Source organism: Quercus suber, unplaced genomic scaffold, assembly GCF_002906115.3.
Source record: "Quercus suber isolate HL8 unplaced genomic scaffold, Cork oak 2.0 scaffold_16, whole genome shotgun sequence".
In the NCBI taxonomy this organism is placed as follows: Eukaryota; Viridiplantae; Streptophyta; class Magnoliopsida; order Fagales; family Fagaceae; genus Quercus; species Quercus suber.
Genome location: NW_027069481.1, coordinates 211,065 through 233,219, shown reverse-complemented (window position 1 = coordinate 233,219; position 22,155 = coordinate 211,065). Strand labels below are relative to the sequence as shown.

General features: G+C 35.6%; 2 protein-coding genes and 1 pseudogene across 5 annotated transcripts; 1 reads left to right on the top strand and 2 right to left on the bottom strand.

The window, feature by feature from the left end:
* Positions 1-2,785: 2,785 nt before the first annotated feature.
* Positions 2,786-6,163, top strand: LOC112015613 (protein IQ-DOMAIN 6). 3 transcript variants are annotated; one of them, XM_065782702.1, is made up of 5 exons: positions 2,786-3,210; positions 3,292-3,531; positions 4,593-4,820; positions 4,997-5,110; positions 5,292-6,163. In XM_065782702.1, exons 1-5 carry the CDS (start codon positions 3,145-3,147, stop codon positions 5,976-5,978), a joined length of 1,335 nt encoding a protein of 444 aa, XP_065638774.1. In that variant the 5' UTR covers positions 2,786-3,144; the 3' UTR covers positions 5,979-6,163. The 3 variants fall into 3 exon arrangements, with proteins under 3 accessions (XP_065638774.1, XP_065638781.1, XP_023903805.2); XM_065782709.1 differs by having other exon boundaries at positions 2,787-3,210; positions 3,295-3,531; XM_024048037.2 differs by having other exon boundaries at positions 2,788-3,210; positions 3,289-3,531.
* Positions 6,164-6,733: 570 nt separating this feature from the next.
* Positions 6,734-11,849, bottom strand: LOC112015617 (cytochrome P450 711A1). 2 transcript variants are annotated; one of them, XM_024048042.2, is made up of 5 exons: positions 11,411-11,849; positions 9,596-9,748; positions 7,618-8,401; positions 7,395-7,490; positions 6,734-7,291 (listed from the first exon to the last, which is right to left on the bottom strand). In XM_024048042.2, the coding sequence occupies exons 1-5, from the start codon at positions 11,665-11,667 to the stop codon at positions 6,962-6,964; spliced, it is 1,620 nt and encodes a 539-aa protein (XP_023903810.1). In that variant the 5' UTR covers positions 11,668-11,849; the 3' UTR covers positions 6,734-6,961. The 2 variants fall into 2 exon arrangements, with proteins under 2 accessions (XP_023903810.1, XP_065638761.1); XM_065782689.1 differs by having other exon boundaries at positions 9,596-9,753; positions 11,411-11,500.
* A 3,225-nt stretch (positions 11,850-15,074) lies between these two features.
* On the bottom strand, positions 15,075-20,196 carry LOC112007531 (heat shock factor protein HSF30-like; annotated as a pseudogene).
* Positions 20,197-22,155: the final 1,959 nt, after the last annotated feature.

The following is a 22,155-nucleotide window of genomic DNA, read 5'->3' as shown; positions in this document are numbered from 1 at the left end:
ATCCCAGATCCAAATTAACCCTCCTGTATCATCAAACAAAATGCCAAAAAAGAATGGGGCAAAAACAGAGGAAAAAGGAAAAGGTAATGGCAGTATGGCACTTTGAAATTTGAATTGTAAATCTCATCTCAAGCTAAGGTTGTTCTTTAATTACTTATTTAAGGTTTGAACTTTGAAAAGCTGGAATGGCAGTCTCGTAATAATATAATATAAAAAAGTAAAGGTTCATTGAAGTTTTTCTATAAACTCTTGTAAAGAACAGTGGACCAGACAAAAGTGTCTCATGTCTCAACCTCGATGTCAACGCCTAACAAACAAATGAATAAAAGCTTAGTTCTAATAAAAGCCTGGTAAAAAATTGAGGTACAGATGCACTATAAAATAAATGCTTTCTAGTTCATGCCTCTCTTATCTCATTAGTCATTTACTCACAGAATGGAATCCTATTCCCAACCAAAAATAAATAAAAATTGGTAGTACTGGTACTCCTCCTACGACCTATCTATTTTATTCAATATTTTCAACAGTTCCTGATTGCTTCTTGAGTTCAACAGTAATTATAAAGGATAAAAGCTTTCATCTTTTTACAAAAAGTCTTTTACTTTTTGAGACACTGCTAAAAGAGAAAATTCAATTTTGAACTTTGATTCCCTTATTGAGGAGTATGAATTTGATGATCAAGAACCACACTAAAGATTACTCCAGCTAAGCAAGGCAATCAAAGTAGGGGCGGCTCCACTTGGAGCCCGAGGGTTCAAATGAACCCCCTGAATTGGCCCCAAAAAAATAAAATTATCTACAAATTAAAAAAAAAAAAAATTGGACCCCTTAAAATAAATATTTGAACACCTTAACTCTAGATTTTTTTAAGGCCTGCTGAAATAAGTTTGAATATGATCATTTGAACAATATTTTAGACTTTTTAATCATACAAAAAAAAAAAAAAAAAACTCAATAACAAACCAATTTGATCTAAAATTTGGAAAAAAAAAAAAAAACTTTAATATGCCCAACAACAAAAATAGAAATTTGTTAATTGTAAACTTTAAAAAAAGCTCATTTAGATCTTAACAAACTTGAAATAAATCAATCAAATGGGAGATCAATGGATGAATAATTGTTTGGCTATGTACATTAAAAGAGATGTAGCTTGTACGATTGATAATGCAAAATATGAAACATCATAGAAAGCAATTGTAAAAATTTATGTGTTTTGGTTTTTGTTTTTTTGTTGTGATGTCGATATTTTTAAGTTCTCTTTTGTTTTAAATTTTGTATAATTTATGTTTCTTATTGACCACCCTAAATAATAATCCTAGAGCCACCACTGAATTGAAGGTCCAAATTCTTGAGGTTCAATAATAGAAGGTTTATAAGATGAAGATACTGATGATGTGAAAATTGTTAGTAAATGGGTTCGTCCAGATGGATCAACACAAGCTCGTTTGAGTTCCTACAAATTTAATAAGAAAGAAGTGAGATCCTTTCAGGGTGGTCACCGGTGTAGTGCTAGCTACGAAATCTTCAATGATAAAATCAGTGAATATGGCTTGAGGGATATAGAGAACTTAGTAATAGAGGTAAAAGATGATTAGAATGTATGTACCTTATCTTGGATTTAGTAGGCCTATATATATAAGCTTTCTTTAGTAGCCGCTGCTCTTCTTAAATGGTGGTTTAAAGACTACTTAGGTAACGTCCCAAGTCTTTAGTTCGGCCTTTATTGGGGCCCCAACGGTCTTCTTACTTATGTATAACTGTCGGGGCATTAAATGGAAGCTTTCATGACGCTTTATCCTCGTTCAGGTTGGCTTTCTTGGACAAGGGTAATTACTTGGTTCGTTAGATACAATTAATAGTTAAGGGCCCATTTAGTAAAAGATTTCTAATATCATTGTTTAAGTGTTGTGAAAATATATGTGGGTTAAAAAGTATTGTAAAAATACGTGTTGTGGTATTTAAACAATAAGAATTATTGTTTAAACAACAATAACACCCCTAATTGATGGGTAACTACAACACATTATTTGATAATCAAAAATCAAAATCATAGTTTATTGGATAAGATTTTGAGTAATACTAAAGACTTTTTCTTTTTTTTTCCAGCTACTCACATAATTTGTTTGTTATGATTAGGACAAATAAGTATAACTTTCACTTATAAATCCACAAAATATTGTATATGTAAAGACTAATTGTAAAATTGTAATAGCATTCCTAACTTGACTTCATGCCAACACAACCAACACTCAACAGTCGACACACGTAGCACTTTTTATGGAGGACCAACCAATCGGCACTATTGTATTGAAATGCATTGGATTCCTAAACACAAAGCTGATTCAAACCGTTTGATTTTTAGTGGACAATGGGTTCCACCGTATCAAGTGTCTTTTTCATGTCCGAAGTGCTCCCGCTGATTGTAGTAGAAGTGTAGAACTTAAAACTCAAAAGCTAATATAGGATTCATTCAAATGCATTGGGGAAAGCCTCGATATTGTGGTAGCACACAACAATGCAAGTAGAAAAACAACACCAGATCTTAACTGCCCCGACTTGGAAGATCTTTTGTCGGTTTTCTTTTTGGCTCTTTTTGCCTCTTTTCACGTACTGGCCAAACGGGTTGTGCCTTTTCATGTTTTAATGGCCAATAAAGTAGGCATAGTGTTATAGTGGGTCTAAAATCTAATAAAATTCTAAATCTGTAATATTGTGGCAAAGTCAGGGGCCAAAGCATCACATCACAGCCACACACACATACTACATTCGAGCGGGATGTAAGATGAAACCCCATTTGTCCGTTGCTTCCTTTTGAATTTCAAATATCAATGCCCCTTATTGGACACAACAAAACCCACCCACTAATCCCACCAAGCAAAGCCCACGTCTCTCTCTCTCTCTCTCTTTTGTTTCCATATTTTTTCTCTTCAAAGAAAGCTTTCTACTTTGAACTCTATTTTTGTTTTTGCAAAAACCACTATCTCTGTCTTGAGGTTAATGTTGATTGCAAAATATCAGTGATACCCACATTCTCTTTCTAAGACAAGTTTTGATCTTTGAGCTTTTAGTAGCTCAGTTTCCTCAAGAATCAAACAGTTTCTTGCTTGTGATAGCTAGCTGGAGAAGAGCAAGATCTCTTAAGTAATGGGTGCTTCAGGGAAATGGGTAAAGGCTCTTATAGGTCTCAAAAAGCCCGATAAAGAAGACCATGTAAGCTCTCATCTATTACTTTCTAACACTTTCATTCTCTGTTTATGCATAAAGTCTGAAACTTTGTGTTGTGTTTAGGAGAAGCTGAGTGGTAAGAGCAAGAAATGGAGGCTATGGAGGAGTTCTTCAGGGGATTTGGGGTCCTCATGGAAAGGTTTCAAAGGAAACCACAGAGCAGCTTCTGAAGGGTCTGATTCTCCAGTGGCTGATGCTTTTACAGCTGCAATGGCCACAGTGGTTCGTGCTCATCCTAAGGATTTCAGGGCTGTAAGACAAGAATGGGCTGCTATCCGGATCCAAACTGCTTTTCGTGGCTTCTTGGTAAATGGGGTCTCTCTTCTATTATCTTTCCCTTTTTCTCTGTTTGGTTTCTGAGATGAGTGAAAAAGAAAGTTGAAAACTTGCAGATGAGGTCTACAGTTTTTGGAAATTTTCACATTCTTCTATTTTCAAAGCTCTCCAGATAAGCCTATGGAGAGTTTTTTCCTTTTTTTTTTTTTTTTTTTTCGGCTTGAATACTTAATAGATCTGATCAGCTTTCATGGATGAGAGGGTAAAATGGTTGGCCTGAAGCTAAGCACCATAGACTTGAAATACGTAGTTATCTTATACTTCATTAGTTTATTTCACATCGAAAAGTTTAGTTGTTGATGTTTTAAATTTAGCTCCCAAAAGCAACGTTGCAACATTGGATTGTTTTATGCTACTATGTACAGCTTTAATAGATGAGGGGAAAATGGACAGAAAATTTCAAAGTTTAATGAAGAGGAAATTAATTTTAGACTTACATCCAAGGGGTCAGTCTAATGGTTCATGGCCTCATGCAATCCATGGGGTCCTAAATTCAAGTCTCTTAATCAATACCTTAGGGCCAGTCCTAAAAGATTCTTCCATGTAATTACCAAGAGTGTATTGGATGGGCGAATTACGCATGCAGGGATTAGTGGGGGCCCTTATAAAGAAGTGAACTTTTCTTACAAATTGTATTCCAGGATTACTATAGTATGATGGGCGTTAATTTTCACACACTTTTTATTTTACATCCTCAGTATTCATTACCTATTTCACCTTTTAAACGTGGACATCAATAAAAAAATGTGACATTACGCTTGAAATTATAGATGTTATGTTTACGAAGTGCATATTAATGAGTGTGAGAGGACAATTACCTATAGTATGCTATGTGCAGCAACAAAAATATTCTATCCTCAGGAAATCAAATGATTAGTATAGTGTGATAAGTTCCAAGAGTACTTATTCGATGAGTAACTGTTTGTCTATTAAACCTGTTAAAGAACTCATCTTTATATCATTGAGATTTAAATCTTTTTCTAAGAATGTTTCCTTTTATTTTGGGTGTTGCGTTCTGTAAAAAATTGTAGGCAAGAAGAGCTTTGAGGGCCTTGAAAGGAGTGGTGAGGCTTCAAGCTCTAGTTCGGGGTCGACAGGTGAGGAAGCAGGCTGCTGTAACACTGAGGTGCATGCAGGCTCTTGTTCGAGTTCAGGCTCGAGTTAGGGCTCGTCGTGTCCGAATGTCCATAGAGGGACAGGCTGTACAGATGATGCTTGAAGAGCGCCGCACCCAGGCTGATCTCCTAAAAGAAGCTGAGGTACCACTACAAACTGTCTTGGGTCCGTTTCTTGTTGGTCTCATCTCAGTTGATTTTACTCAAATAAGGCCTTCTGCTGATTCATTTTAATCGTTAAGCAAAACTAGCCAGTTTGTATTTCACATTCCTTGTAATGCACATTAGAAAGAGTGTTAATTTCAAACCTTAATTTTCAGGAGGGGTGGTGTGATAGCAAGGGAACATTGGAAGATGTTAAAACGAAGATACAAATGAGGCAGGAAGGTGCCTTCAAGAGGGAGAGAGCAATTGCATACTCTCTAGCTCAAAAGGTATAAATGGATTTGTTTGAATTTTAGTTGCTTTCTCTCCTTCACCCATGGCCCTGATTACTCAATAAAGGGTCCATAATTGATTCCAAAATTTTGGGATTAAGACTTTATTTTTGTTGTTTGTCCTTCATATGAGCAATATGATTCAATTTTTTTTTTTTTTTTTTATATTCTTTTTCAGCAATGGAGATCAACCCCCAATTTGAATTCACGTACAAGTGCCTTAGTGTACCCACTCAAGAATCATGAGATTGACAAGAACAGCTGGGGATGGAGTTGGTTAGAACGTTGGATGGCTGCCAAGCCATGGGAGACTAGATTGATGGAACAATCCCACACTGACCCCTTGGAGACAACTCCACCTCCAAAGAGTTGCGCAGATTCCATTTTAGGCACACATTCAAAGTCTTCTGAACCATGCTACGTGAAGGTCAGAAAGAATAATGTCTCTACTAGGATTTCTGCTAAACCTCCCCATAATGGACAAGTTGCTCGTTCATCTTCAAGCCCGAGTTCTGAATTCCGGTATGAAGAGAGCTCTGCCTCATCTTCAATCTGCACATCAACAACACCAGTTTCTGGAAACACTGGATTGGCTTCTGAGAGAACAGAAGATAGTAGCAGTAATTGTAGGCCAAGTTACATGAACCTGACTGAGTCCACTAAGGCAAAGCAGAAAACATGCAGTTATCAATCTTATAGAGTCCAGAGGCAGTCAATGGATGAGTTCCAATTTCTCAAAAGGTCAGCAGCTTTCTCTAATGCTGATTCTAAAAGCAGTGCTGGTTCTGAGCCTTCTTCAATCAACTTTTCCAAGCCGCTTCACCTGCCAACCCGATTGGATAAGCACTCAATGAAATTAAGGTAAAATATGGATGCATTCATCTGTCTGTTCAAGAAGTTCAACAGCTTGTTGTTCCCTAGTGCCTCTATTTAAGAATGTGTATTAAGTTTAACGAGGTTGTATAACTGAGCTGTACTGAAACACCCCCAATCAGTTAATGTGATTTGATTCAAGGGTTCTTTATTTGTAAAATAGTTTGTTTGTTGTTACTTAAAGCTATTAAGGGTTTATTTGGGATTTGCTTATTTTGTTAAAATTGAAAATTTTTTACTGAAAATACTGTAAATAAAGGTAAATGTCATTTAAAATAGTACAATGAAATTCATAAATAGTAACAAAAATAAATTAACAAAAAATAAACTAACCAAACAAACACTAATTGTGGGTTTGGATTCACGTTTGCAAGGCGTCTGCATTTTACTTTTCAGCATTTTCTCTTTTTTTTTTTTGTTTCACGCATTTTAGGGAGACCATTGTCACTATTCACACTTGCAATAGTACTGTTCACGCACTGTTCATGAGACCTACAACCACTTTATGCAAAAAAATATATATTAAAAATGAGTCTCACGACACTATTCATACATTTAAAAATTATTTTGTTATTTTGAACAGGTCAAGTGATGAAGAGTAAAATGCTAGAGGAACTAATGAACTTGAGCAGAATTTAATTTGTTTTAAGGCCAGGATACTGAAGAGACCCAAAAATTTTGCATGGATTAATTACCAGAAACAAATCAGGATAACATGAATTCAAATTAAGGGCTTAAAGCAAAGACTAATGAATGTGTCTTCAGAAGACAGTTGTATTGTATACCCGTTGTATTCCCGGATAGTAGGCTTCAAGCTAATCCTTTTTGTAATATAAGCTTATACAAGTTACAACAGAGGGAATTGATATCAAGACAATCTATTGCCATTTCTTGATGCCAACAAAGTTTCAAGTGTCATATTTTGAGTGCATCATAAGTATGACTGGAAAGTTTACTTAGCCATGTTTAACAAATTCATGTTCGTTTTATCACTCTAAGCTTGACACCACGCTTGAAGTTGAGAATTATGCCATATTCAAGTTCCAAAGGTTTTTCCACGTTAGGTGAATGTCGAAATACATATTTCCGGTATAAATGAATCAATGAGAGCTTTATTTCTTGGATGGAAAATTTCTGTCCAATGCATGATCGAGGCCCAATTCCAAAGGGTATAAAAGCATAAGGATGCCTTCGCTTTTCTTCTTCACAATTTGTGTCAAATCTCTCTGGTCTGAACTTTTCTGGGTCTGGGAAGTTCTTTGGATCTTTTGCTAGAACTCCAAGTGCTAGCCAAACCCATGTCCCCTGCTCATCAGAATAGAATTACATGACATAAGGCACATGTACAAATTCTAGTCCACATTCTAATATACACACAAACATAAAGGCCGTGGCATACATAAAATACCTTTGGGAGAAGATAGCCTCCTATCTCTACTTCTTTTGATGTTTCTCTTGCAACCAATGGGGAAACTGTGTAATACCTCATTGCCTCTTTAATGACCTGACTCAAACCATCAAAAGAATAACGAAACTCAATTGTTGCATAGGCCTCGATGCAGTTAAGATATATTGGGAAAGGCTATATGTGACCATCAAATGCAAACAAAAGGAAAGTTTAAAAGCCTTACCTGTTCAAGGTAAGGGAATTTGTTTTGAAGATCATCAGCACCCGGTATCTGATCTGGTGGAACAAATCCATCAATCTCTTCAAGTAATTTCTTCTCAACTTCTGGATGTCCAGCAACTAAATAGACAACTGAAGACAATGTGAAGGCTGTGGTAGCTGAGCCAGCAAGCAAGTGTTCATAAGTAACTGCACTAATGTAGTCTGGGGTGAAGACATTCTTTGATACCGTTTGTGACTCTCTCGCGTTCAATATGAGTGTCAAGAAGTCCTTTGAACTTCGTTCCCGAGTTTTCATTCTCTTTGTCACGATCTCATCAAGCCTGCCACTCAGTTTCTGATTGTTACGCTCAACTTTCCAGTCCATAGTGCCAGGAATTCTTTTCAGGATCTGCCTAAAAGGTTCCTGAAGTATGGGGACAAGTAGACCAAGAATGATTGAAAATGAGCCTGATAAGTCCATTTTAAGCTGTGTTGTGGAGTAGATGTGCTTGTTAATAAAGTCTGAGACTTCATTATCATCGTTTTGGTTATCATCAATGTTAACTACATCACTGATTGATTGCGGTTTAGAGAGGCCAAAGTTGACACCAAAGGCTGCTTGTCCGATAACATCAGTGGCCAATTTGAGGGAAAGGTTGGAGATAGTGATGTCTTCTTCATTCAAAGAGTGAAGATTTTCAGTTGCAGATTCTATAAATTCTTGCATGGTGGGTATTAGACTGGCTAGGTGTGATGGCTGGTAGACTGATAATATTGTGTTTCGCATGGTTGACCATCTAGCATCCCTGCAAGTAATTCCAACTCCCATCAGTATATATCTTAAATGGCATTCTTGATCTGCTGCCATCGAAGTTTGAACTTCTCTGTAGAGAGTATTCAATTCGCCATTTGGCAACCAGATCCTCATTTCACTAGAAATAAAGAACTCCCCCGGTTCATTGCAGGAGGTAACATAACTTTAGCCTAAAATGACATGCAATTCTGAATAGAGTAACAATTATTCTCCTTAGGAAAGAATGTCAAAGAGATTTTACATAGTCATAAAATTTTGTTTTTGAAACATACACGGTAATAATATATGTATGTGCAAAACTCATGCATTTAAACCATATATTACACGAACCCTTATCAAGTCATAGGATGCAATGGGAAGATTTTATGTCTTGGATCTAATAGTGTAGAAATTGTTTAGTCATTTAAAATAGCACTAGATATACATTTAGATTTGTAATAATTAGAATTTTTTTCCAAATAACCTTAAATATCAAATAATTTCGTTAGTTGTCACGTTTCAAAACAATGTGAAAAACTAACATCTCGAGTGTTTAAAACTCAAGTTTCTAAGTCTCAATTTGTAAGTGGTGGCATCTGAGGTGGAAAAATATCCACTTGGAACTTGAGTTTCACCGTTTTATTTTTTCCTACACGTTTTATTTTTTCCTTCTTCTTCTTCTTCGTTCTTTGACGCTGCAGATTTGAAGACCAGATCATCCAATCACCCACCCAACATTCAATTGTCCAATCAACCAAATCGACTCACCCAACATTCAATCGTCCAATCGACCATATTGTCTTTTCATTCCTCCTCTGTTCTTCTTCAGATATGATGTTATTCAAGTACAAAAATTGAGTCTTAGAAACTCGGTTTAACTTTTTGGAACTCAAGCATCTAAGACTCGAGATCTATGTGACATCATACTACCAACTCACCAAGTGGGAATTGAGTTTTTAACCCTCGAGTTTTAGATTGAAATCGAGTCTATAAAACTTGAGATGCTAGTTTGCAAAATTCTTTCATACACATCTTAACTTATGATATTCTTTCTCCTCACTATACTAGTCTGCAAATTCCCTCGTAATAATTATTCCAACTCGTTTGGTGCATCATGAAGGAATGGTTCAAATGATAAAAGCATAGTGTACACCTACAATTACAAATTAGGTAGGAGTATGTCATTGTTGTAGTTACAAGAAAATACCTGGTGAAGAAGAGCCCCTTTTGGTGAAGAGGGGAGGCCGAGATTGGTGAAGGTATGCTTCTGTTTGGAATATCTTTGAATTTCTTTATTCCTACTTCTTTACAAAGCTCCGGATCTGCTACAATTATCAGTGGCTGTCTGCCCATGTGAAACCTGCTCTAAACATAAAATTTTAATTAATTTTACTATGTAAAAGCATGCATCTTTGTCCTTTTTATTATATATATATATATATTTTAAGATGTAGAATTTAAAACCATGAATTCTGTGCTATATTATACTCTGCAAAAGTCCTATCATCAATTATCACTCAAATCTCCTTTGTCCCATCTTTTCCTTTGATGATTGATAACTCAGTCTTGGAAACAAAGTGAGCGTTTGAATTGAGATTAAGGGCCGTTTGGTTTGTGTTTTCAAACAACATTTTTTAGTTTTTAAATAGTATTTTACGCATTTCAACACATTTTTTCACCCACATATATTTCAAAAAACTACAAACAACAATTTTCAAACTACTCTATCAAATACCCCCTAATGTTGTTGTTCATATAAACAGTAGCCGCACTTGTTGACTTTTTGTCCTGAACAGTATACTTGTGTACTGTTTGCAGACTCACAAATTTTACTTTTTATCAACTTTTTCATTAAAAATGAGTTCCACAGCACTATTCACACATTTAAAAATTATTTTACTACAGTGTTTTCAGTTTTCAATTTTCAGTAACAATAAGTTCAATCCAAACAGACCCTTAGAAAAAGCATGTTTTACTGTTGTGCTATTTTCCTTTACATTAATAAAGTTGTAATCTAAAAAAAAGAAAAGAAAAGAAAAGTATAAAAAAAAGGAAAATAATAAATTTATTATTAATTTCAAAATAATATACTTCCAAACTTCTAATGCAATATTAGTGTTATGTTAATAACATAATAATAAATAAATTTTTGAATTTTTTGTTTTTTTTTTTGTTTTTGTTTCTATGTTTTAAGTTGGCCTATCAATTTGTAAAAATAAATAAAATTTGAAATTAACTGTAACATTAGAATTGCGTGGCATGGGAAAGTGGAGAGGCAAAATTATTACTAGCTTTCAATAAGCAAGGTCGGCCAGCCCTTGAATGTGATCATAAAGTGCGGGATAAGCTAACGTGCAATCCAATTAACTGTATCAAACAGTATTAGGATCATCTCCACATTCCTTTTGCTTATACTATTACCTTTATAATTTATTCACTTGAGCTTCTTTCTAATCTTGAAAGTGCAATATCATTAAATACCATACTATGGAAAAAGAAAGAAAAGAGATAGACCCAATATTGCTAGGTCCCATTTGACCAAATCATTAAATCCTTTGGTCCCCATAAACCGTCTCTAACCCATTGGACACATGGTCTCTTCCACTTTTGAAAGAGGAAGATAGATTATTGAATCAATTAACAACTATTAAAAAAGATTGGTGGCATTTAGTGGACTAATGGTACCACCTTTTTATCTATCATATTGTCTTAAACATTCTTTTTCATAGATACTATGATAGATAATTGAGAAAAGACTAATAACAAGATTTAGAAGTTGAAAATAAAAGTTATAAGAGTCTTTTATGTTGGCGGTGTTTCCAACATACATATTTAGAATTTAAATTCTTTTTTTCTTATTGTAAATATGGAATCATAAATATATAGATATTTCCAACATACCCATTCAGAATTTAATTTCTTTTTTTCTTATTGTAACTATGGAATTATAAATATAAATATATATATATATATATATATTTGAAAAGGACTCAAACAAGAACACTGTATAGTCTGTACTGACCTGAAAATAGGGCCATATCGTTTGGCAAGGACTGAGAACACATCAGGGCCATATTTAGCGAGCAAGGGGAGGTGTCCAAGCAATGGAATGGTTGGTGGGCCAGGTACCCTTCTCACACCCCAGTAAGGTCCATACATGTAGCCCAATACTCCTGCTACTATGGCCAACACTGTGAAGAAGATTGATACTGCAGGAACACTAGTAAAGAGCAATTCCATTCTCACAAATCTTTGAAGGGTCTCAAGGCAAAAGGCCATATTTTGAGAGAGAGAGAGAGAGAGAGGTGATTGGTTTTTGCAGGAGCTTGATATAAGACTTAGTAGTATAAGTCAGCCTGGTTTTATACAGAGGGTGATAGGGGTCCCCGGTTGGGAGTGGGTGGGCAAGGAGAGAGTGGGGGTGTCTCACCAGGCCTATTGATAGTTAATCGGTACTTTGTCTGCATATGCATCATTATATTGCTGAAATGGATGCCCATCGTCTATAATGTTTTTTTAATGTATCTATGTACCAAGTGTTTGCCATGCCACAGACCCTTTAAGCTAACACGTACACAACTCTATTTTCAATTAGACGCACACTTAAATTTTTAATATTTAATCCGAACTATGAAGTCATGAATTTCAATATAATTATATTTTTCCTTCTCCACCTGCAACCATAAGTCAAACAAAAAAAAGATCAAACAGTAGCGAACTGGTTTTCAGCTTCATAAATTAACTGATATGCTTATGCCACTTATGTGTGGCACCATTGGTGCCACACATTACTGGTTTTGTAGTCTCTTTTCTTTCACTCATTTGGTGCCATTTCGACTGGATAGAGTATAGACTATGTGTAAGAATATGGTAAAGCTCCTATATATGGACCCTCTTCCGGTTTCTTCATTTTTTTCTTTTTCCATATAAAAGCTTATAAAGGTTTACACGTAACTACGAAAATGACTAATGGATTAGGTTTCTTCCAATTCGATTTCCAAAAAACGATAGTGGCTTGAACTTTAGTTTTGATTTCATTAGTGTTTGAGGGGTCAATACTAGTCCTCGGATACCCCATTGCCATGCTCACAGAGCACGTGTATCTATCCCCTACAAAGCACTTCTATCTTTTCGGTTCATTGTATATAAACTCTAACCCAACTGATGGATTAGATGCCCTTCAATCCCTGCCGTATGAACACAATATTCTTCCACTAAATTTGGACCTGACCACATTCATAGAAACTAGTTCTATTTAAATATAAGGCGTGTGACATTTTTAAATCAGATAGTTTTAAAAAAACTCGTGTGTTTGTAATAGAGGAAGCCCCATTACCAAATTATTGTAGGAAAAATGCCTTCATATAGCATTTCTACACAAAATTAATTGTAAAAATATTATAGGGTCCAAATAAGATTTTCACAAACAATAAAAGAAACAGAAATAAAATGAAAAGAAAATAGAAGATCACAAACTTAATAGATAGAGAATTCAAAGGATTTACATGATTTTACTTTTAGCCTAAGTCCACTCTCTTACTAACAAATTTGGAGAATACAAATGGGGTAATTATCACACTCTCACTGTACCCAAACCCCAATAAACTCCATGCTACTCTCTTTCACAAATACAAAATTAGCAAAGAGAAGTTATTTTCCCTCTCTGCTAGCAATTGCCGCTCCACCACTCTCTTGCTAACTCTCTCTGCTACACGAAGGCGCGTATACATAGAGCAAAAAATCTGGTGCGTCGGCAAGGCAATACTGTGTCCATGCAAGAAAGTCATGCCTTATCATGATATTGCATTCAAGGAGATGTGATATCTAAGTCACGCTGCTTGACAAACTGGCTAGAAACAAAACAATATCCGAGCCTGATATTTGGTTGCATTGGAAAAGCCAAGCCACCTAGTCCATTTAGGTCCCAGGCTTGACATTTCAAGCCACATTCTGACATAAATCACATAAAATCAAATACCTTCTCAGAATAGCAAAACAAAATAGTTCAATTTTTACGGTCCACTCAAGTCCATAAAAGCCTAAGATCAAAACTAATGCATTTTTTTTTCTTTTGGAGGTAAAAATTAATGCGTTGTTGTTGTTGTCGTCGTCCAAATAAACTTATAAGCTTAGTACACCATGTCAGGTAATTGTTAATTAGAAACACCGGCCGAAAGATTGTTTTTAATGTATTCGTCTTCATTAGAAATGAATATCCTTTGTTTGGAATGAAAATGACATTGCATGAGATTCCTTCTCATCTTATCTTTGTCTCTAACACGCTTAATCATGTGTTTATATCAGCGCTCCGTCTATTGGTGTAGGGAAAAGAGAGGATGGAAAACCGAGGTAGAAAACGATTGGGTCAGTATCATTTTCCTAATTATTTTGGTAGTATTGGAGAAAACTCAACGGAAAGAAAGAGATCATGTATTTTCTCCGTGGGGGGCTCCACAAAGTTTCTTCACTTCAAAACATACAGAAAGCAGATGATTTTACGTTTTCACTTAATCAAATTTTTTTTCTTATACACAAAATAAATGGATAGGGGAAATAATATAATTTCACTTTCATATGGTGTCATCTATACAAATTGCTGACACCCATTTCTTATGAAGGCCCAAATAAAGCAAATTATTTCAGGCCTGCTATCTTTTTTTTTTTTTTTTTTTTTGATGAGTCAGGCCTACTATCTTTATTTGTATCTTTTTTATTTTCTCACATTCTCACATGACAAACTAACTCATGAATGGAAAATTTGAAGGAATATTGTATGGAGGTGAAAGTTCTTGGATCTGGTTTAGTCAACATATTTCCAAAAATTGATACAAAACCAGATTGTTCTAATTTCCGAATAAGAACAAAACTCAAGCTTGCCATTATTCTAGATGTCCAAAACCAAAAGCTTTATTCCTTATACAAGGATGGACATGTGCCTTAACCTATTATAAAGCCTGCTCGCAAGCCATGCATTAATCAAATCACATTTTTACCCCCACCAGCCTTATATAATAAAAGCATAATAGTAAATTCATACATATTTTCGAAACAAATGAAATTTTTATATGTATTTTGTCCTCTGTACGAAACAGACAAGAAGCAAAATAAGAATATTTTCTTCCCTCTTAATTTTTTTAATTATCATTTCCATATTTTCCATCAATCCAAGCAAACAGGCCTGATGTGCATGTGTTAGTTCAGTCTGCTGCAATCCATAATCACTAGAAGTTTAGAACTGAAGCTCTAGCAAGATGTCTTCTACTCTACAGGAGATTAAGAGAACCTTTTTCTCTATTCAATTCTTTTATAATTTACTAATTCCCTTATTTTATTAGTTCCATATTTTTACACTTCACAGGTCCAGATTGAACACCTAGCTCTTTCTGTCATTCATGTCTACTTGTGACAAAACCCATAGGACCCATCCTAGTCTCCTTCATCATCCCAAAAACCAAAAGGCTTTTTTTTTTTTTTATAACAAAGAATTATATGATCTCTAGACTATTTCTCTAGTCTCCTTCATTATCCCACGGGGCCCATCCTAGTCTCCTTCATTAATATAGCTACTGGCAAGTTCAAGATTTACAGAATTAAAGATTAATTCATCATTTATTCCCCCACCCCCCACCCCAAAAAAAATCTATCCCAAAAAAACAAAAAGGTTTTTTTTTTTTTTTTTTTCGTAACAAAGAATGATATGATCTCTAGACTATTTCTCTAGTCTCCTTCATTATCCCATAGGGCCCATCCTAGTCTCCTTCATTAATGTAGCTACTGGTAAGTACAAGATTTACAGAATTTAAAGATTAATTTATCATTTAATCCCAAAAATAAATAAAACAGAATTGAACATAATCTAACTACATACATAAGGCATTACTATCCAACTAAACTACTCAGAAGTTACACCAGATAAAAATTCAGTTGAGCACAAGAAATGGTACCTGAATAGTTTTGGCCAGATGGTAATCCACACAGCCATAGAAAGGGAAAAACAAGAAAGGCATCATAGGAGAAGGTTTCTTATACATCATATATGTTTTTTTTTCCTCTTTATAGTGTATGGATCCCACAGCCTCTTACAATCTGTAACATACTAGGTAAAATGCATATATCTAAGCCAATAAATAATTATTGCAGAGACAGAAACAAGACCAAACTTTCCCGTCCATTAGTTGCAGAAAGCTAAACCAGCTTGCATACAGATACCTCTTAGTTCACAGGGTATCCGGGCCACAGTCAACCCAAAAATAAAAATGTGTTTGTAGTGCTTATTCTAATGAGTTATGAGTCTAAACTTACCAAGAAGAATATAAATCCTTAATTGCAGCTTGGCCAAATACGCACAGACCTTATAGCCATTATGCACCAAGCAATGAGCTGAAACACATTGTAACTCTGTAAGAGAAACTGAGAAAGCCATATTAGTCAGCCAGCAAAAATAGAGACTAAATTCAGAAACCGAGAACAGCCCATTAACAACATAAATAATAGTAATGCAAGCCATATACCAAACTAGTAACAATAAGTCCATATCTACATCCTAGCAGAAAAATGACAAAAAACGTTTTGAGTACTTTCTGTACATAGCTAACATCTGCATGGATGAAGTTTCTATGCATAGCTGATATCAACATATACAAATCAAAGAATTGGAACTTCCCAGCCACGATAGTTTAGCAAGGTATCAAACATGCATATATACAGCAGAGACTGTAGCTGTAGCTTGGGAATGAGTCAATGCTTAATGCCCTCCTTATACAAATTTCCGTTGGCTAGACTGCCTGCAAAATGCAGAACATAAACAACAAATCATAAGCCTGTGAACTGATTCAAAGCACACTAGAAGGTATTATAAAACGGGCAAGCCTTAAGTATAGTTCCTTAGATGCTATACCTTATGTTTCCCAACTAAATTCAATCACATGACTACTAACGCAACAAAAATTCAACCACATGGTTACTGATGCAACAAAAACAATGTTACCTTTTTCAAAGAACAATGACAATTGAATTCAATCATGTGGTTCTTTGGTCAATATAACCTTGTGATTGAATTCTATTGGGAACCTGAAGTACAGAACCTAAATAACTGTTCCTAAGTTTTGCTGGAAAAATATATGGATGATTAAATTATCATTAAAGGATACAGAAGAAGAGCAAAATGTGCTGGCCTCTTTGCAACTCTCACCATCTCTATTTTGAGGTTATACATGAATAGAGTTGCAGAGACCAACACAAAAATACAAAAAGACCACAACATCATCATCTCATATATGGGGTTGGTCACGGCATCGACCTGAGATAAACCATTTGATCGACGAGGTCTTGGAAATCATCACCCCAGTCGTCAGGTTCTGCGACCAAATCCTCCACTTCCACATCAATTTCCAACTTATCACCAACCACAGCTTCTTCTTCCAGATTTTCAGTGATTAGATCTTCATTCAATAGTTCTTCCCATATGGTCTCATTGACAGAATCCAAATTGGCACCACTTCTTGTGGGTACTGAACTTGCAATGGGGTCATTGATATCACTGCTTGATTCATTGTCCAAGGCAGCTAAGAAAAATGTTTCCATAGTTGCCGTTTCTTCTTGATCTTGGCTTGTAAAGTCCACAACTTGGTTACTGCCTGCCAACACAGACACGTCTTCTTGCAAATTCTCCACACTTGGGCTTGCAGTAAGTCTACGCTTTTGTCCAATTTCAACACCCTGGTATTCCTCTTCTTTGAGCACTCATCTGACTAAATTGCTGGATAAAGGATGGATTATTGAGTGCTTTAGCAAGAAAATTCATTAACTGTTGCTGTTTCCTCTCTGTGGTCTGTAACCTATCCTCCATTGAAATCATTTGTTCCCTTGAATTCTGTTGTTGCTGCCTCAACCTCACAATTTCGGCCATTAGCAAGCCTCAATCTCTCTTTAATATCTTAAGCTCACCTTCTAACCCACATTATCCCAATTCAACACAAGCTCCTCCTCCTTGTTGTTGCGTACCCTGTGTGACATGGCTTCTTCTTTTGATGGTCTTTAATAGATGCTTTTGCCCTGCCAGAAACCCTTCATTTGCAAATTCCCATCGATCAGGATCAACCTTTCTGAAATCACATGTATTGAGCTGGCGAACAAAGCTTGAGAAATTACTGTGCTTGAAGTGGCGAGGAAGAAGGGCAGTGGAGAATTTGTGAGAGTCCCAAACAATGAAGCTATTGCGAGCTCTGCTCCACGACACGATCGAGTCAGTTGCTGGGTCTTCCACCATTTCAAAGGTCTTGGTCAGAAATAGAGAGGGGCCCACCTCGTGTAACCCCTCCATTGGTTGCAGTGAAATGCTCGAAGATGAAGAGGACGATGATCCCACACCGTACGTCACCATTTCTTCTTCCTTAACTATCACTCCCTCCATTGCTCTGTTTTCTCAAGGATCGAAACAGGAACAGAAACAGTAACAGTAACAGAGTCTTGTGGTGAATTTGATGCAAAATTTGAGTTTTTGAGAGAGTTTTCTGAATTGGGTATTGTGTCAAAACTTTTAAAAAGTGAGAAATTTTGAGGCTTTAGAGTCACAAAGACAGAGTATTCTGTGAAATTTCAGAGAGTCTGGTGACTTGGTATTGTTGTGAAGTAAAACAAGAGTTTTTGAGAGAGTTTTGTGAAGTGGGTTAGTGTTGGAACCTAAAAAAGTGAGAAAGATTGAGACAGTGTTTGACATGGTTGCTATATTCTTATTTTCCTTCTTGTCTGTTTCGTACAGAAGGGGGGAGAGGTGAACCTTTCAAAAGCTAGTTAATTCCGTAAAATTAGCTATAAGAGAAAGGCTAAACACTAGTCTATGATTAAATATTAACTAGAGTAGCAAATGTTTTAGCTCTGTTTAATCATAGGCTAAACACTAGGCTATGTTGATAGAGAGCTAAAACACTTGCTACTCTAGTACCATCTTTTTATCCAAAAGGCTAAACACTAGTCTAATGGGAAAATATCAAATCATGCCACAGAATGACACACAAGCCTGAGCCGAAGAACTAACATTTTCCTCAAGACATCGTAAAGAGAGATGGGAAAACCAGCATACCTAACACTACAAATAATTAATATTAAATATAGATAATAAAATGGACTTATCAAAAAATATAGGTAATAAAATGGCTCACCGCTCTCAGTTGTTGTACAGGTCATGGTATGTCATGTTCTTCTTCTAGGGCTGCATTTTATTTAAATTTAGTTTTATGTTGGTTACACACTTCACTGGCAAGTTACTGCAAACATGAGGGGTAGTGTGGAGGAAGTGGCCAAGAGAATACTGAGTCAGCCAGCATTATCTGGACTGCAGGTGTGTTTTGGAATAAAATCAATCACTTTTCTTCTCCCAACTAAGTTTCCCACAATTGTGCACACCTGCAGTCCAGATAATGCCGGCAGACCAACAACCCTCAAAACGTGCCTCCAATCTTTCAAGAATCTTGTGTTATGTCCAATGCACCTTTCCTCTGTATCAATGCTTTCCGACTTGCAACAAGAACAGCCTGAAGAATGTTGTATGACAAGATGTGATAAAGACAAAATGCAAAATTAACTATCACAAAAGCAGTTGCCTGAAGTCCCTCTTTTAATAGCATTCTAGAAACTACAAAATCTGATGCTTGGCAAGGTCCAAGATAGCTAACTGGCTTTCCAACACAATTCCACCTTCAATTTCTTTCAAGTTTTTTTCTTTCAGTGTTGTTCCACTACTCACAAGGTCTACAATTGCATCAGCTATGCCCATCTGAATTTACAGTAAAGACAAGTAGTCTATATAAAATTCATGTGGAGATAGCATGTATTTATTAAGCAGTCAGCTACACTTGATAACACCATTATCCAATACAAAATTTCCAATTTAACTAGTGACATCATTATCCAAACCATGAACGTCTTAAACCAAAAGGCAACATATTCCACGGGAAATATAATGCAACAAAATGAATTATTTTATTCATATTTTAATTGCTTTACATACAGAACTGTCACCCAAGACCCACAACTTTCCTTTAGAAGCCATTGCGTACAGCTCTATGTTATGACAACTTTGACCAATTGGATATTTGAAGTGCTAAATCTTATTAGGGCAAATACTGCAGAAAGAGCTGTAACGTGACAACAGACTGAACAAAACAAAACTGAACCATATACGATCATCCATGTCGTTTGTTATCCACAGCTTGTCGAAGCGTTTAGGATTCTTAATTTAGGACATATTTATCAACATTTTAGTGAGCATTATGCTCATAAACTCGAAATGATCAATTTTTGGTCCCAAGAAAACTAAAATCGCTCATGCACAAAACTTTAGGGACCAACAACGTATTTAAGCCTATTTCTAATTCTCACAAATGCAATTCACAAAAAACAACGAAACGCTTTCGCATACCTGAGGAATTTGCGCAACGTATTCTCGTGGATTCACTTGCTTCACAGACAATCGACAATCCTTTCACACAAAAAAGACAAAAGTTATAAGAAATTTCAATGCAATGCAATTTTCTCGGGAACCAAACAGAGAGGAAAAAAAAAAAAAAAAGCAATGCGTACTTTGAGAAGATCTAAAGTAAGAGATCTCGGTTCGTTCGGGGACCGGAGCGGCGAGCCCGTTCATCAGCGCCAAGTGGGACTGCTGCGACGGAGCGCAGCACACCAAAACGGTGCGTTTGAAGGGGAATGAAGGCGTTGAGGCTGGAGCAACATTGCTTTTGAAAGAGAGAAATGACCTGCCGCTTTTCTCGAAAAATATATGAGAGAGGCTATGTTTGGCTTACATTTACTACCATATATATTCTTTTTATTTTAAGAGTTATTCTATGGTTCCCCATCTTTTTTTAGTGGCTATGGTACCCAACCAACTCTTGACCATTAAATTTAAAGGTTTTTAATCCTCACAGTTTATTTAATTTAAGTGGATATCAGTTATCGTTTTAGGTCAGGTGAGTTGTTAACTCTATTTTGTAATTATATTTGGACATATTGTTCCTTGTACTTGTTGTTTGGGTCTTTAACTTGTATAATTCTATTGTTTTGTGTAAAGGATTAAATTTTATAAATATTGTATTTTAATAGATTCACATTTTGCAGCTTCTTGTGAATTTGCTAGTAGTAGAATCTTGCTAGCAGCCTTTGCTTTGATGTGAGTAAAAATTAAGGGCACTGCCGAATTTGACAAAAGTAGCTTGTCATTAGTAGGACCAGTCATTAATGTTAATTTGCTGGACAAGTCATTGTTGTTATTAATTTTCCATCTGATCCTCTATATTAATTTTCCAGATTAGTGATGCTATTGCTTAATTCTAATTAGTTTTTCATAAGTAGGAGTTAACCTCATGAAATGGTCGTCTCTTTCATGCAAACCTTTTTTTGGGATATAAGCATCCAACCTAAACCCATAGCTATTTTATCCTTATAATTGAAAAATTATCAATTATCTAATTATAGTTGATAATTAGATTGCAATCCATGTAAAAACTAAAAAGATAACATCTAGAATGCATGTGCACATATAATTGAAGTCCATGTAACAAGATCAAGCTCTAAAACAGAGCTGAAACACTAATATGCACCCACAATCATTTACATTATTCTTTCTGATGGTAAGAAACCTCTCAAAGCTTAATTATATCCCTTTTTAAAGCATGTTGTTGTTTACTTGATTTTTTTTTTTTTAATAATAAACTTATTATATATGATTTTGAACTTGATATTATCAGGTTGAGGTAGATAAGCTAAAGTTATCGAGTAATTATAGTTATTTAAATAATAACTAAATAATAACTAAATATCTAAGACTCTATGCAAAGAGATATGCTCTTACAAACATCTTTGTTTTTTTAAAGCACTAATAGTTATACTATTCAAATACATATGTGTTATGTGATGCAATGCAGGGGCACAACCAACAACTTTTACAAAGCGAAGACAGCACACAATACCCCAAATTAACACACAACTTTGCTTAGGATGGACCCTTTCATTTTTGGTGCTACCTGCCATTTTGCTTCTAATAAGTTGCGGGTTTCATTTGTTACTTTTTGAATTGTTAGGGTTTAATACTTTTGAAACTATAAATTTTAATTTGTTACATTTCTAATTACTGGATTTAAACTATAACTTGATGGTGTTGGAGAAAAAGCTAACTCCCAGCTCATCCACATGCCTCGTCCATGAAGAAAAGGGACCATTAACAAAATCTCAAGGAACTCGTCCAAAGCAGTCTAATCCGTCCTGAAGGATAGACAGACGAGACATTGTAACATTGTCTCGTCCGTCCCAAAGGATAGACGGACGAGACATTGAAACAATGTCTCATCCGTCCTTGAAGACGGACGAATAAGACGAAAGAGATTTACATCTGCTCTCATCAGATGCAATGTTTCATCATTACCAGTCGTTCTATAATAAACGGTTAAGGATGAAACCTCAAATGTTGTAACTTCCATTGCAGTTAAGGAAGTTACCTCAAAGATCCGCAATGACAAGAGAAGTTACAAAGTAACTGCCTTAAGCAAACACTATATAAAGGACTCACTTGTGGGAAAGTAAGGAAGAGAGGCATAATTTTCTTTCATTTACAATTATTACGACAAACAGAACTAACTTTGTTATCGGAGGATCTTTGACCGGATCTCCACCGGTCACCTTTAACTATCTTTGTTTTCCTTTTAGGTCTTGCATCAACAAAATCCGTATCATGCAACTTACTGATTTTCCAGGAAACATCAGTTGGTGTCG